Source organism: Rutidosis leptorrhynchoides, chromosome 3 (assembly GCF_046630445.1).
Source record: "Rutidosis leptorrhynchoides isolate AG116_Rl617_1_P2 chromosome 3, CSIRO_AGI_Rlap_v1, whole genome shotgun sequence".
Classification (NCBI taxonomy): domain Eukaryota; kingdom Viridiplantae; phylum Streptophyta; class Magnoliopsida; order Asterales; family Asteraceae; genus Rutidosis; species Rutidosis leptorrhynchoides.
This window is the reverse complement of record NC_092335.1, coordinates 71,327,132-71,342,850: the sequence shown is the minus strand read 5'-3', so window position 1 is coordinate 71,342,850 and position 15,719 is coordinate 71,327,132. Positions and strand designations below refer to the sequence as shown.

Here is a 15,719-nt window from a genome sequence, read left to right as displayed (position 1 = left end):
TTTGTTCGGGTCAGATTGTTCATGCCAATTCACACTATCATTGTCATAGTTTAAAGTTAGCTAATCTTTTCAGTTATATTATATAGTACAATATGTATTTTTGTTTGAAAAGGTTGAATGATTGAAAAATAAAATGATACGTCAAGTTTAGATGACAAAATATCAAGTAAAGAATATTTTGGCATTGTAAAGACGAGGATTTCTACAAATTGTTTGCCATTAACTATTACAGAGTATTAAAGGTAATATATGGTATCTAGACTTATGTGTTAATTATGCAAGATTTATTATTTTGTTGCTCGCTACTTTAGTAAAACCTCAACATACTATGTATAAACTGCTTTCGTATCTTATTATGTTAGAGATTCTTCCACCAATCATTTTAATAATTTATTAATAAATTTTTTTTTAACAAATCCCGTGATTTCACGGGTCTTTTAACTAAGTATATTTTCTAAACTTAATACTACGTGTTTTAAGGGAATAAAAGATGGAAATTTTTGGTAGATCAATTGTAAAATATTGTTTAAAACACTATAAGTCTACAAAATTTAAATGGATGACTAGATTAGAAGAGTATTGATTGTATTGTAATGTATCTAATTCAATAGTTAAAAATTAATCATAAATTGTTATAAAAGTAATAATTGGATGATAATTTTATTATTATTATAGATATTGCATAGTAAATTTTATTTTGAGTATAAATAGGTGTGTTGAGTTAGAGTTTATTGTATGTATTTTTTGGTTAACAAAAACACTCTCTCTCTCTAGATTCCAAATGCCACCAAACTCTCATTGTACATTTTTCTTCTCATTGTACATTTTTCTATAAATGAAAAACCAATTACTCATACCTTTTGTTCAACCTTTGTTTTCTCCGTTTTACAGTATCTCTATCTCTATATACCTTCTACAGTCAAGAACCACTAAAGGTAGTTATAAGCCTACTGAATTATAACACGTTATCAGCACGATTATCTCAACATTTATACTAAATATGGTTGGCTCTGCCACCTAACTAATATATGGTCGGTTATACCACCTAAATGATATATGGTCGACACTGTCGCCTAATTTACATTTATGTTATCTAACATTTATTTATGTATACTAACATTTACATTTATGTTATCTAACATTTATTTATGTATACTAACATTTACAGTTATGTTCACTAACATTTATATTTATGTTATTTAAGTTATATATGGTCGGTTATACCACCTGAATTATATTTTCTGTAATCTAACTCTTATTAACTTCACTAACATTTATATTTATGTTAATAAGACCTCATGATTGTACGCAACACGTCATTTGACAACACGGTACTTTATGTACTCAACACGTCATTTGACAACACGGTACCATGAGTCGAGATTAATTCCGATCAATACGAATACGATGAGGTCTTTATATGTTATCTAACATTTATGATTACTTATGCAATTAATCATTATTTATTTCATGCATACTAATGTTTATTCTTAAATTTATAATCTTAAAAGTTAAAATAAAAAAAAAGTAGTTTGTATTTTTATTAAAAGTAAATCTTAAAAGTTAAAATAGAAAAAGTAGTTTGTATTTTTATTAAAAGTAAATCTTAAAAGTTCAAATAAAAAAAAAGTAGTTTGTATTTTTATTAAAAGTAAATCTTAAAAGTTAAAATAGAAAAAATAGTTTGTATTTTTATTAAAAGTAAATCTTAAAAGTTAAAATAAAAAAAGTAGTTTGTATTTTTATTAAAAGTAAATCTTAAAAGTTAAAATAAGAAAAGTAGTTTGTATTTTTATTAAAAGTAAATCTTAAAGGTTAAAATAAGAAAAATATATTATAATAATATATATTATAACTTAATATATATTATAATAATATCATTAATAATATAAATATAATATAATATGAACCTATATTCCCTTATGATTTTATTATTTGTAATCATACCATTATTCCTTTGTTTACTACTTATGAATCTAAACTAATTCTAATTGCATGTTGTTATTTATCTACGAAAAAAAATATATTATGATTATGATTATGATTATGATTTATGTTGTTCATCTTTCTGAAAATAGAAAATGTCAAACTTATCAAAGCTTGAGTTTGATGCCTTAGACGTATCGGGAACAAACTACACATCATGGGTTATGGACGTAGAAATAAATCTTGGATCATTGGGTATTCTAGAAACTTTAAAAGAAAATAATACTTGTTCCGATCAAGATAAATTAAAATCAATTGCTTTTATTCGCAAACATATTGATACCACCTTAAAACATATGTTTCTCACTATCAAAGATCCACATATTTTATGGGAAAGTATCAAGAGTAGATTCGATAATCAAAAGGAAATATTACTTCCAGCTGCGAGGGAAGAATGGAGAAATCTAAGGTTCCAGGATTTCAAAAAGGTAAGTGAATACAGCTCGGCCATGTTCAAGATCCGTTCAAAGCTTCAATTCTGTGGTCAAGAAATAAGTGATGCTGATATGATGGAGAAAACTTTCTCCACAATGCATTCTGCAAATATAACTGTGCAAGAAAATTTAAGATTGCAGAATTATAAAACTTTTTCCAAACTTCAAACTTATCTCTTAGTTGCAGAAGTTAATAAAGAATTACTGATGAAAAATCAAGAATCTCGTCCTACCGGTGCGCTAGCATTTCCTGAAGCTAATGCTATTAACAATAATAATAATAATAATAATAATAATAATAATAATAATAATAATAAAAGAAGAAATGCACATGGACGAGGGCGTGGAAGAGGTCGTAGCCATATTGGCCAAAACCATCATCATGGAAATTACCATAACAATAATAAAAATCATAACTATGTTCGAAATCACCCTTATGGTAATGATCGTGGTGGTGGTCGTGGTCGTGGTGGTCGTGGACAAAGAAATAATAATCCACAAAATTATAAAATCCAAACACCATACAATCCCACAAATCACAATGTTGAAGAAGGCTCTTCAAAGAATGTTGAAGATTCTTGTTACCGATGTGGTAAAATTGGCCACTGGTCTAAAAACTGCCGAACAAATCAGCATTCTGTTAATCGGTATCAAGGATCCCTAAAGGGAAAAGGAAAAGAAGCAAATCTTGTGGATGACCTTGATACAAAAATCACTGAGCCAACTTGTGACTACTTTAATGAATAAATTTCTAATATCTATATATATATATATATATAGATATCCTATTATATGTTCTCGTTAAATAAATGGTTGTAGATTTTCAATCTACACCATATCTAGTTTACTACATATTTCCTTATTATGTGCTATCGTTTGTAACATGTTTTGAATGTAATATATTGATGAATTATATACTCATTATTTGTTTCTCATATTTTTTTTGAAGTTCATGATGTATACTGCTGGAGTAAAAAATCAGTCAAATGGTGGAGATATTTGTATTGCAGACAGTGGTGCCACTCACACCATACTCAAATCTAAAAAATATTTCACAGACTTGAAAGCAACGGAAGGAACTATACATACTATATCAGGTCCTGTGGACGTAATAAAAGGAATGGGAAAGGCAAAATTCATGTTACCAAATGGTACGAATTTTCTGATAAATAATGCCTTATTTTCTCCCATGTCAAAGAGAAATTTGTTAAGTTTCTCTGACATATACCAAAATGGATATGATTATCAGTCAGTGACAACAGAAAATGAAAAATATTTAAGTATCACTGATAAGAATCGTGTAATTGAAAAACTACCAAGACTTCATTCTGGTTTACATTATACATATATAAATGTACCTGAAGTAAATGTGGTAGTTAAAGAAAAATTATGTGATCCTGTAATGATCAGTTTGTGGCATGAGAGATTAGGTCACCCAGGATCAACAATGATGAAAAGAATAATACAAAATACACATGGACATCCATTGGCGGATCAAAGGATCCCTCATGATGCACTTATCCCATGTACATCATGCTCACTTGGAAAGTTGATAATAAGACCATCACCTCTTAAGGTTGAAAAAGAATCACCAATGTTTCTTGAAAGAATTCAAGGTGATATATGTGGACCAATTCATCCACCATGTGGACCATTTAGATATTTTATGGTTCTAATAGACGCATCTAGTAGATGGTCTCATGTTTGTCTATTATCAAGTCGAAATATGGCATTTGCAAAATTTCTTGCTCAAATTATTAAATTGAGAGCACATTTCCCTGATTATACTATTAAAAGGGTGAGACTAGATAATGCCGGTGAGTTTACGTCTCAAGCATTTAATAACTTTTGCATGTCTATTGGGATTATTGTTGAACATCCCGTTGCCCATGTGCATACACAAAATGGTTTAGCTGAATCATTAATTAAACGATTGCAGCTAATAGCTAGACCATTGATAATGCGAACAAAACTCCCAGTATCTGTATGGGGCCATGCAATTTTGCATGCTGCATCATTGATTCGCATTAGACCAAGCACAAGTCATACATATTCTCCTTTGCAACTTGCTTTTGGTCATCAGCCAAATATTTCCCACCTTAGAACATTTGGTTGTGCGGTTTATGTCCCTATCGCACCACCACAACGCACTAAAATGGGTCCTCAAAGAAGGATGGGAATATATGTTGGATATGAAACATCTTCAATAATAAGATATATTGAACCCATGACGGGTGATGTTTTTACAGCACGTTTTGCTGATTGTCACTTTAATGAAACATTATTCCCTAGATTAGGGGGAGAAATAAAAAATAAAGAAAATGATGTTTCATGGTGTGAACCTCAATTAATGTATCTTGATCCTCGCACAAAAGAATGCGAGATCGAAGTTCAAAAAATAATGCATATGCAAGAACTTGCAAATAAATTGCCTGATGCATTTACAGATACAAAAAGAGTGACTAAATCATATATACCAGCAGCAAATGCTCCAGCTCGAATTGAAATTCCAAAAACTGGCAATAATGTTATTCTTGAGTCTTTGCCACGCCAGAAACGTGGGAGACCAATTGGTTCCAAAGATAAAAATCCTCGAAAAAGAAAATCAGCTGATAATGAGGTAAAAGAAAGTGTTCAAGAAGAACTACAAATCAATACTCCTTCTGCAGAGGAGATTGATGATGTCAATACGGAATTTTCAATCAATTACGCACATTCAAAAATATTATGGAACCGAAATGAAATGAAAAATCTTGATGAGATATTTTCATATAATGTTGCATATGACATCATGAATGATGATGATGATCCAGAACCAAAATCTGTCATGGAATGTCAAAATAGACATGATTGGGATCATTGGAAAGGAGCAATACGAGCTGAATTTGAATCACTCAATAAAAGAAAAGTTTTCGGATCTATCATTCTCACACCTAAAGATGTGAAACCTGTGGGATATAGATGGGTTTTTGTGCGAAAAAGAAATGAGAAAAATGAAGTTACAAGGTATAAAGCTAGACTTGTAGCTCAAGGTTTTTCTCAAAGACCGGGAATTGATTATGAGGAAACTTATTCTCCTGTTATGGATGCAATTACTTTTAGATACTTAATCAGCCTGGCAGTTTCTGAAAATTTAGAAATGCATCTCATGGATGTTGTGACTGCTTATCTTTATGGATCACTTGATAGTGATATATATATGAAGATACCTGAAGGATTTAAGGTATCAGAAGCAACCAATGCAAAACCCAAAGAAATGTACTCAATCAAGTTACAAAGCTCTTTATATGGGTTGAAACAATCGGGTCGCATGTGGTATAAACGATTAAGTGATTACTTGATAAGCAAAGGGTATACCAATAATCTTATTTGCCCATGTGTTTTCATTAAGAAAACAACATCCGGATATGTGATCATAGCTGTTTATGTTGATGATCTTAATATCATAGGTACAAATAAAGAGATCCATGAAGCCATTCAACTTCTAAAGAAAGAATTTGAAATGAAAGATCTCGGAAAAACCAAGTATTGCCTTGGTTTACAAATTGAACATATGCCTAATGGTTTACTTGTACATCAAACAACATATACTGAAAAGATTTTAAAACGTTTTAATATGGACAAGGCAAAACCATTAAGTACTCCTATGGTTGTTAGATCACTTAATGTTGACACTGATCCATTTCGTCCCTGTGAAGATCATGAAGATATCCTGGGACCAGAAGTACCATATCTTAGTGCAATTGGAGCTCTTATGTATCTTACAAATTGTACAAGACCTGACATTTCTTTTGCAGTTAATTTGTTGGCAAGGTTCAGCTCAGCTCCTACCAAAAGACACTGGAATGGGATCAAACACATATTTCGATACCTTCGAGTAACTACTGATTAAGGATTATTTTATTCTAACGAATCAAAACAAGATTTGGTTGGTTATGCAGATGCAGGTTATTTATCTGATCCACATAAAGCTAAATCTCAAAATGGATATGTATTCCTAAATGGAGGTACCGCAATATCATGGCGTTCTCAAAAACAAACACTTGTTGCAACATCATCAAATCATGCCGAAGTAATTGCATTACATGAAGCCAGTCGGGAATGTTTTTGGTTGAGATCAATGACACAACTCATTACTGATTCTTGTGGACTAGAACGCAATAAAAGTTCAACAACTATCTATGAAGATAATGTAGTTTGCATAACACAGATGAAAGAAGGGTATATCAAAAGTGACCGAACAAAACACATACCCCCTAGATTCTTCTCATACACTCAAAATCTCATTAAGGACAACCAGATTGAAATGAGATATGTTCAGTCCAGCAAAAACTCTGCTGACCTTTTCACCAAAGCACTTCCAACTGCTATTTTCAGAACACACGTTCATAATATTGGCATGAGGCATGTTCAGAAGATGTAACAACTCAGGCGTTGCCTACTTGAGGGGGAGTCAACTCTATGCTGCACTCTTTTTCCCTTAGCTAAAGTTTTATCCCAAAGGGTTTTTTTTAGCAAGGTTTTTAACGAGGCAGTACTAGTTATTCACTAATAAAATTATCATCCAAGGGGGAGTGTTATAAAAGTAATAATTGGATGATAATTTTATTATTATTATAGATATTGCATAGTATATTTTATTTTGAGTATAAATAGGTGTGTTGAGTTAGAGTTTATTGTATGTATTTTTTGGTTAACAAAAACACTCTCTCTCTCTAGATTCCAAATGCCACCAAACTCTCATTGTACATTTTTCTATAAATGAAAAACCAATTACTCATACCTTTTGTTCAACCTTTGTTTTCTCCGTTTTACAGTATCTCTATCTCTATATACCTTCTACAGTCAAGAACCACTAAAGGTAGTTATAAGCCTACTGAATTATAACATAAATTAAATAATTGCTCTATTAAGTTTTTCTTTTAATATACACTATAGATAGATAGATAGATAGATATAGATAGATAGATAGAGAATTAGAGATAGAGATATTATTTACATATTGGATATTTATCAGTAAACTCTATTAAAATTCGTTTATTTGTTATTTTTTTAACGACATATTTATTAAAAGCTACATCTCTAGCGAAAACTAGCAACCAATCAACTTACAATGGCTTAATTAGTCAATCATTTCAACTTACATTTTGTTTACCCCTATTCGAAATTCAATTAAAAGAGTACAAACGAATTAAATCAAACAAATCTTGTTTCTTTAGCTTTCTCGAATCGAAGAGAAAAGCATTCCGATACTTCCAAATTGGAGCCGCCACTATAGCATATAGTTTCTTTTTTGTACCCGTATTCGCACCCCAACCAAGGAACCAAGAAAACCAACTATTCCAATCGTCAAAAATATCACCTGAATATCAACCCAAATCCTCACTTTCCGCCATACCTCCAACTCTCTAAGGCTATCTCGCATGAAAATAACGTATGAGACAATGATTCGACACGATATGCAAAAAGTGGACAACCTACGTCATTAATTTCCACGCACCGAGATGATAAATTAAGACGAGTGAGTAGCCTATCCGACACAACGCTCCAAATGAACACATTTACCTTTCGTGGTATCCATTTCTCCAAGATAGTTTGAAACGTCCGACCTTGAAGATGTGAGTCTATAAATGCTCTTGCACACTCAACATTAAATATCCCATCGCTAGCTACTGACCAACACCACGAATCCTTTGAAGTCGACAGTGTAGTGTTCTCGATATCTGCCATCAAGTTAACAAAAGAGACGATTGGTCAAACGAAACATACGATCACTTTTAGTTTAAACATAGATTTGGATTGAATAATTACTTTATCTTTATTACAATAGTCTGGTATATTAAGATACTAGCTGATTAAATTTAAATGATGTCATAACTCATGAGTAGCTACTCATCATCAAAAGACAAATAAATAACTCATAACTAAAAAAATAGCTATCATACTACATTACTTATTCTTATCAAAATGTGAAAAAAAGAAAATATACATATCCATTATGATAAATATTGTACAAATCAATCATTCATAGGTATTATGAACACTCTATGGCTAACCCTATGGCGAGTCTGCGTGTATAACTCCATGGCTATGGTAAACAATGATGGGTCGACTCTCTGACGGTATTATGCTACTTCGTGTGGCAATTTAAGTAGTTTTTGCTGTGTGATGACTTTATGTTAAATCTTTGATTAGGTTGCGTTTTTAGATTTAGTTTTAGGATCCTTTTGAAATTATCTGAGTATAATGAATGTCACGGGATTGTTAGGTTGAAATCATGTGTACAATCATTTAATTTAGTAGTCAATGTGTAAGGTAATTCAGAAATTAATTGAAATCAATTGATCGAAAAGAATCATGAATTAATCTGATTAGACAAGGTATTCATTCTAAATTTATAAGGTATATAATATAATTTATCAACCTACTGATTATTTGTAGTATTTGAGCTCAGTACACATGCACAAACCCATGATTCAATTAATTCAAACCTTGGACAATTCTAATACTAGTACTACTTTACATCTTAATATAAAAAAGTCCTATTATGCTATCAATTTCGTCGGGAATATTTTTATTGTTGAAAGACAAGTTATCCGCATCATTTGCCACGCACGCATGTACTTTCGAGAGGAAACCCGAATCATATTGCAGAAACCTGATCCTTAAACCATCTCGAGAGGCAGACAAACCGGATTTGAATCTTAAATGAATTCGGGAGAAAAACTCATCGAGTTCAATCTGAAACTCCATATTTCAGATATATCAATTAAGAAGTGAGCTGAGCGAGGCTCGAACTCATAGCTTCAACTTCAGTCCCAAACACAAAGAATGTGAATAACACATCGGTTAAAAGCGGATTATTTCGTCGCCATATTTGAACGTATAAATACCAACCACGGGTGGAGCCACTCTTTGACTAACCGTAACACGTGCCACTAGTCATTTTGAATAAATTCAGAGTCTTTGTTTAATAAGTTGATCCAAATTTGATTACACCCTAATATTTTCGTGACTTTACAAACAACTCAATATGAGAGTTAATACTTAATACTTTAAAAAAAACTAAATACGGCAGGTTTTATTATTGTTGTATTTGTAAATTAGGTATGTATATTGTTTACGTATCCTAAGCATTATCCTATGACATTTTATTAGATTTAGAAACAATGTTGTAAATATGTTATTTTGTGCCACCGGTGATTATGAATCTTTATCTAGTTACCTTTGTCACAAATGCTAGCACTAATTCCAACTATGCTTTTATAATAGCGTACTTTTTAATATGTTATGCGATTATGCGACAAATGACATCATCTATCCAATTTTATTTTTTTTATTTTTTGAAAAGCAAAAATTATTATTATTATTGGAATATCAAATTACAAGGCCCTATACACATCTATACAATTATAAAATGGAGATACACTTTGTAGGAATCTAATTATCGAGGGTAGCCGACGAAGACCATAAAAACTAAAGAGAGAATAAGAACTTGAAAAATCAAGCCGGGAAAGAGAGGGAAACAATGACGATAAAGCGCCAACAAAGTTAGCACAAGCTATCCCGATTAATCAAACCCTCGATAGAAGAAATAGAATTCGAAAGCTACTCTTGAGTGGAAGGGGTGTATCAGCCTATACCAACACTGTGTGGAGGATCCGCAACGAAGAAGGAGGGATTGATGAGCCATTGGTGCCACATGATTGTTTTCTTTTTACGCAATCTTTTGGATATCCAACTATAACTTTGAGTTTGTATTTCGGAGAGAATCGAGGCGGGAGACCAAACTTTTTTGGAAAATACTTTTAAGTTTCTATGTTTCCAGATTGTGTAACATGTAATCCATTTGGTTGCTTGCCATAGTGAAGACCCGAAGTTGTTGAGAGCGAAGGCTTGATTATTGATAATAGCATCGTTTAAATTGGAGATTGATGTGTTATCTTGGGCCCACCAATCTAGTACGTGTTTCCATATTAGAGCCGATTTAGGACAAAGTCCGAGAATGTGATCAGTGGTTTCTATGTCCATCTCGCATAAAGGGCACATGATAGAGTCGAGATCAATGCCCCGTTTGTCTAATTCGAATCTAACCGGTATCTTTTTTTGAAAGGCTCGCCATATGAAAATGTATACTTTTTGAGGTAGGAGTTTGTTGCGGGGAATCATCGTGCTAAGAGCGTTACCACCAAGCTTTAAGGTGTTTATCAAATGTGCCATAGATTTGGTGGTGTATGTACCCGAGGGGTCGAGAGTGCATTTCCAAGAGTCGGGTTTGTCGAATAGTGTAACGGAGGAAACGATATTGTTTAGTTCCATTAATTCGTTAAGAACTCGGCCATTTGGAGGTCTTGTCCAACACCAATTACCAAATGAAGAGCCGTTGTTTTGCGTAATTCTTTCAGCGACAGTTGCCTCTTTGTTGATCTCGAGCATGTATAACCTGTGAAAAAGTGTGCTGAAGCGTTCCGAACCAAACCAAATGTCATTCCAGAATTTGATAGAATCACCATTTCCGAGACATTTTGTGATGGAGGATGAAAATGAAGTGCCTGAGCTATTCGCGACCTTGCCGGCTTTAATGATTTCTTTCCAAACCGTGCGACCTGAAATGTTCCTGCGAGAAACGTTAAATTCCAACCCCCCCCCCCCCCAATAGATACTTGTGATAATTTTGACCCATAACGCATTTTCCTCGTTTTTAAAACGCCACCACCATTTGCATAGTAGTGAGATATTTTTGCTAAAAAGGGAGCCAACATTTAAACCGCCATTTTCGTAAGGAAGTAGTATTTGATCACATTTTATCCAATTAATTTTATTTTCTGAAGATGACCCACCCCAAAAAAATTTGAGTCTTTTGGTTTCAAGGAGGTTAAGGACGGAGGAAAGTGCATGGAAGAGATAGAAGTAGTAAAGTGGTATGCTACTTAGAATTTATCATCTTACGTAAGTGTTCAAACACTTCAGGTTAGCCAATTTATCCAAGATCATTTACAACAAAGTATTACTAAAGTAATGAAACTAAAAAAGTTGTTTAACTTTAGCGTAAAAATTTGGGAATAAAATAAAAAATTAGCAGATGTGCATTATTATGAAACAGTGAAAATTTTACCATTTATAGGTTAACATCAATTTATCTGATCTTATCCATAAAAACATAAACTAGTTTTTTATTTTTTTATTATTTAATTTTTTTTTGTTTTGTAGATGAATAGAGTGAATGATGGTTTGACGTTTCAAGATTTAATCTCGTATGTTTTTATGGTTTTGTAACAATAATACAGGATCACTAAGAGGTACTTAATCACTCATGCGTTCATCTTCCGCAGTTGCATAACTCGCCTTCAATTGATGTCTAGGAGAAAATCTTTTTAATTAAATTACAAAACTCTTGAAAGCTAAATGATACAAATAAATAAACTTAACATGGTAAAATCATTATCATCGTCATCGTTATCATTATCATTATAAAAGATAAATTAAGATAGAAAAGCTTTTGAAGAATATGCTATCTTAACTTTTTAATGTTTTAATTTGTTTGTCTTTGAAATTAACGTTGATGTATGTTATGGATGTCTCTTTAATTGTCAATGTGTGTTTTGTTATTAGTTTTCATTGTTGAGCAAGTATGCTATTTTTTCTACACGTTGATTACAAAAATATCAAAATACACATCATGGTTAAATAACTATCGTCAAATAAAATTTATCATTCAATAAAATTTTCTTTAAAACCCTATGTTACCACGGGTCCTTTTACTAAGTATATATATACATACAATGATACAATATAAGATATGATAAGATCTAAAATAAAATTAAAATTAAAATAGTGACGTGTAAATTAGGACCGATGTAGTATACTTCTTTGGATGATTTCAAAATTGAGTTGAGTTTATAAAGGAGGGAATAGGAATAGTGCTTCAGTTGTCTACTCATGACTAATTTGGTGCATATACACGGTCCTATACACACATATACACTGTCTTTCTAACTTTCCAAAAAAGGTTTTTCCTTCTTCGTCATTATCCTTACTTATGCACCGTCAGCTTTCATCATTTGTTACCTAAACTTTCGAATCTCTAATTTCTCTCTCTCTCTCTCTCTCTCTCTCTCTCTATATATATATATATATATATATATTCACATCGTAATTTTATACGACGTATTACTTACTTTTTGTACAGAAACAATGGCTGCTCGGAGAATGTCATCGCTGATTTCATCTACTTACGCGCCTGCTCTCTTACGATCGTTAGGTATAATCATCTTCTGTTCATCAATTATAGCTCCATTTATGTTTTTATGATTCAGATCGTACGATCATTTTGATTTTAGCTGATTGTTAATCATCAACGCCTTTTTATGCTGTTGAATTCCACAATTTCATTAGATCTTTCCAAGGATTATGATTATTACAAACAAACAATTAATAAATTCGTCTAGGTCATCTTATTGTGACTTAGCGTTAGGGTGAATGATTGATTTAGTGAAATCATCGACAAATTGTGATTATACCTGATACTGTAAGTCAGTAATAATGAAATGTGGGCTTATGAATTAATGATAGTTACTATTTATCAGGTCATTACTCTAGCAGAAGTACTGGCATCTCTGTTTCTAGGTTTAGTACATCTGCTGCGTTAGAGGAACCGATACTTCCACCTGTTAACGTCGAGTACACCAAGCTCCTTATCGATGGCCAATTTGTCGATGCAGCGTCAGGTATGCTCTTCATACATTGAATCTGAAAATATAATGTGTATTTTGTTGTTGTGGAACTCAATGTTAATGATGTTCAGGGAAGACTTTTCCAACCTTGGATCCAAGAAATGGACAACTGATTGCAAATGTTGCTGAAGGTGACGTAGAAGATGTTAATCGTGCAGTGTCTGCAGCACGAAAAGCATTTGATGAAGGCCCTTGGCCTAGAATGACTGCTTATGTAAGCCTACTGGTTATCTATATGTTTCTAGGCTGTTTTCTCCAGGAAATGTTTATCATGCTGCCCTTCAAATTCATAATTTTTTTTGTATATCATCAGGAAAGATCTAGAATTTTGCTGCGTTTTGCTGATTTGGCTGAGAAGCATGCGGATGATATAACAGCTCTTGAAGTTTGGGATAACGGGAAGCCATATGAACAGGCCGCATCAGATGAAATACCTCTGTTTATTCGTCTTTTTCGCTATTATGCTGGTACGTGGCAGCGTAATCACAAATATTAAAAGTGATAAAAATGAAATTTTATAATGTTAGTGTTCTTATGAGTTTGATAATACAATATTTAAAAGGCTAGCGTTTTGGTGTTACCGTTGCGTAGGTTGGGCCGATAAAATCCATGGCCTTACAATTCAGGCTGACGGGCCACATCACGTTCAGACTTTGCACGAGCCAATTGGTGTTGCGGGGCAAATTATACCTTGGAACTTCCCTCTTCTGATGTATGCTTGGAAGGTTGGGCCTGCGTTGGCATGTGGTAATACCGTAGTGCTTAAAACTGCTGAACAAACACCATTGTCTGCCTTATACGTCTCAAAGCTTTTCCATGAGGTAAATATTACAGTATTTTGTAATACTTAAATGTGTATGGTAATTGGTAGGATTTAATTAGTATTCTTATTCTTATCTGGATTAACAGGCAGGGCTTCCTAAAGGTGTGTTGAATATTGTTTCTGGTTATGGTCCGAGTGCTGGTGCTGCTCTTGCTAGCCATATGGATGTGGATAAGGTTTGTATGAGAATGGAAGATAGTAATGGATTATGGATGGTTAATATGTATTGCCTTACATCGATGTTAATTACTTAATTTCATAGGGTTTTGATAAATATGCAGCTTGCTTTTACGGGATCCACCGGGACTGGACAAATTGTGCTTGGATTAGCTGCAAGAAGTAATCTTAAACCAGTGACTTTAGAACTCGGTGGTAAATCTCCTTTCATTGTGTGTGAGGATGCCAATGTTGATGAAGCTGTTGATCTGGCACATGCTGCACTGTTTTACAATCAGGTTCACATCTGAATCGTCTATAATAATGTAGAACTTATTTGAAAATGATTTGGTTTTGAGTGTGTTGTTATTTGTAGGGCCAATGTTGTTGTGCGGGATCACGTACATTTGTACATGAACGTGTTTATGATGAGTTTTTAGAGAAAGCAAAGGCCAAGGCTATAAAACGTGTGGTCGGTGATCCTTTTAGGAAGGGTGTTGAACAAGGTCCCCAGGTATTGCTTCTTATGATATGTACTACAAACTTACTTGTTTACTTTGAATTGTAAATCCTTTTGAGAAGGTATAAGGTGTTACTTTATTTTTTATTGTCGATATTCAGGTTGATTCCGAGCAATTTGATAAGATATTGAAGTATATAAGATCTGGTGTTGATAGTGGTGCTACCCTTGAAACTGGAGGTGAAAGATTCGGCTCTAATGGTTACTATATTCAACCCACTGTTTTCTCAAATGTACAGGTAATATATTCAACCATCGTGCGAGAAATATAATTTGTTTTAATTATCTATATATACTAATTGGGGTGAGCAGTATATAAATGTTCTTTTTTTGTTTTTCTCAATAGGATGATATGCTTATAGCAAAAGATGAGATCTTTGGACCAGTACAGTCGATTCTGAAGTTCAAGTGAGATTATATCTAAAGAAATTATGGCCATTTACAGTTTCTGTTATTTATTTACCGATTATTTTATGAAACAGGGATATCAATGAAGTGATTCAAAGGTCAAATGCATCTCCATTTGGACTTGCTGCTGGTGTCTTTACACAAAACCTTGACACCGCTAATACCTTGACTCGTGCGTTGAGAGCGGGAACTGTGTGGATCAACTGCTTTGATGTATTTGATGCTGCAATTCCTTTCGGTGGCTACAAAATGAGCGGGCATGGTAGAGAAAAGGGAGTTTACAGCCTGAGTAACTACCTACAAGTTAAGGCTGTTGTTACCCGACTGAAGAACCCTGCATGGCTATAGTTTTGTATTTCCATTGTTAAGTCATTTAATGGTGAAGTATTATTGCGTACTTGACTACAACCTATCGTTGTTCTTGTTATCATTTATATGGTTCTGAAACATTTTCAATCTCGTGATAATAATTTTCTGAAATTTTTGTCAACCTTGTTATTTCTTGTTTCAGATGTGAGAATTTCGTCTAAATGTAACAGGTGGCACAAGGTATTTAGTAGGTTAGTGTGACAGAAGTTTTTGGAACGCGAATAATTCCTTTAGAGGAAGTGGAATTTGTGACCTCTTGTATAGGTAAGTGTCTGTTCTTTCTGTTATTA

General features: G+C 33.0%; 2 protein-coding genes across 2 annotated transcripts; one reads left to right on the top strand and one right to left on the bottom strand.

Annotated features, from left to right (window-relative positions):
* Window positions 1-10,052: 10,052 nt before the first annotated feature.
* Window positions 10,053-10,856, bottom strand: LOC139900085 (uncharacterized). The gene has a single exon (XM_071882890.1). The coding sequence runs from the start codon at window positions 10,854-10,856 to the stop codon at window positions 10,053-10,055; it is 804 nt and encodes a 267-aa protein (XP_071738991.1).
* A 1,521-nt stretch (window positions 10,857-12,377) lies between these two features.
* Window positions 12,378-15,509, top strand: LOC139896309 (benzaldehyde dehydrogenase, mitochondrial-like). Its single transcript, XM_071878930.1, has 12 exons — window positions 12,378-12,429; window positions 12,610-12,681; window positions 13,007-13,147; window positions 13,225-13,367; window positions 13,467-13,620; window positions 13,745-13,974; window positions 14,063-14,152; window positions 14,258-14,431; window positions 14,509-14,646; window positions 14,754-14,891; window positions 14,999-15,060; window positions 15,135-15,509. The coding sequence occupies exons 2-12, from the start codon at window positions 12,615-12,617 to the stop codon at window positions 15,406-15,408; spliced, it is 1,611 nt and encodes a 536-aa protein (XP_071735031.1). The 5' UTR covers window positions 12,378-12,429; window positions 12,610-12,614; the 3' UTR covers window positions 15,409-15,509.
* The last annotated feature ends 210 nt before the right edge of the window (window positions 15,510-15,719 follow it).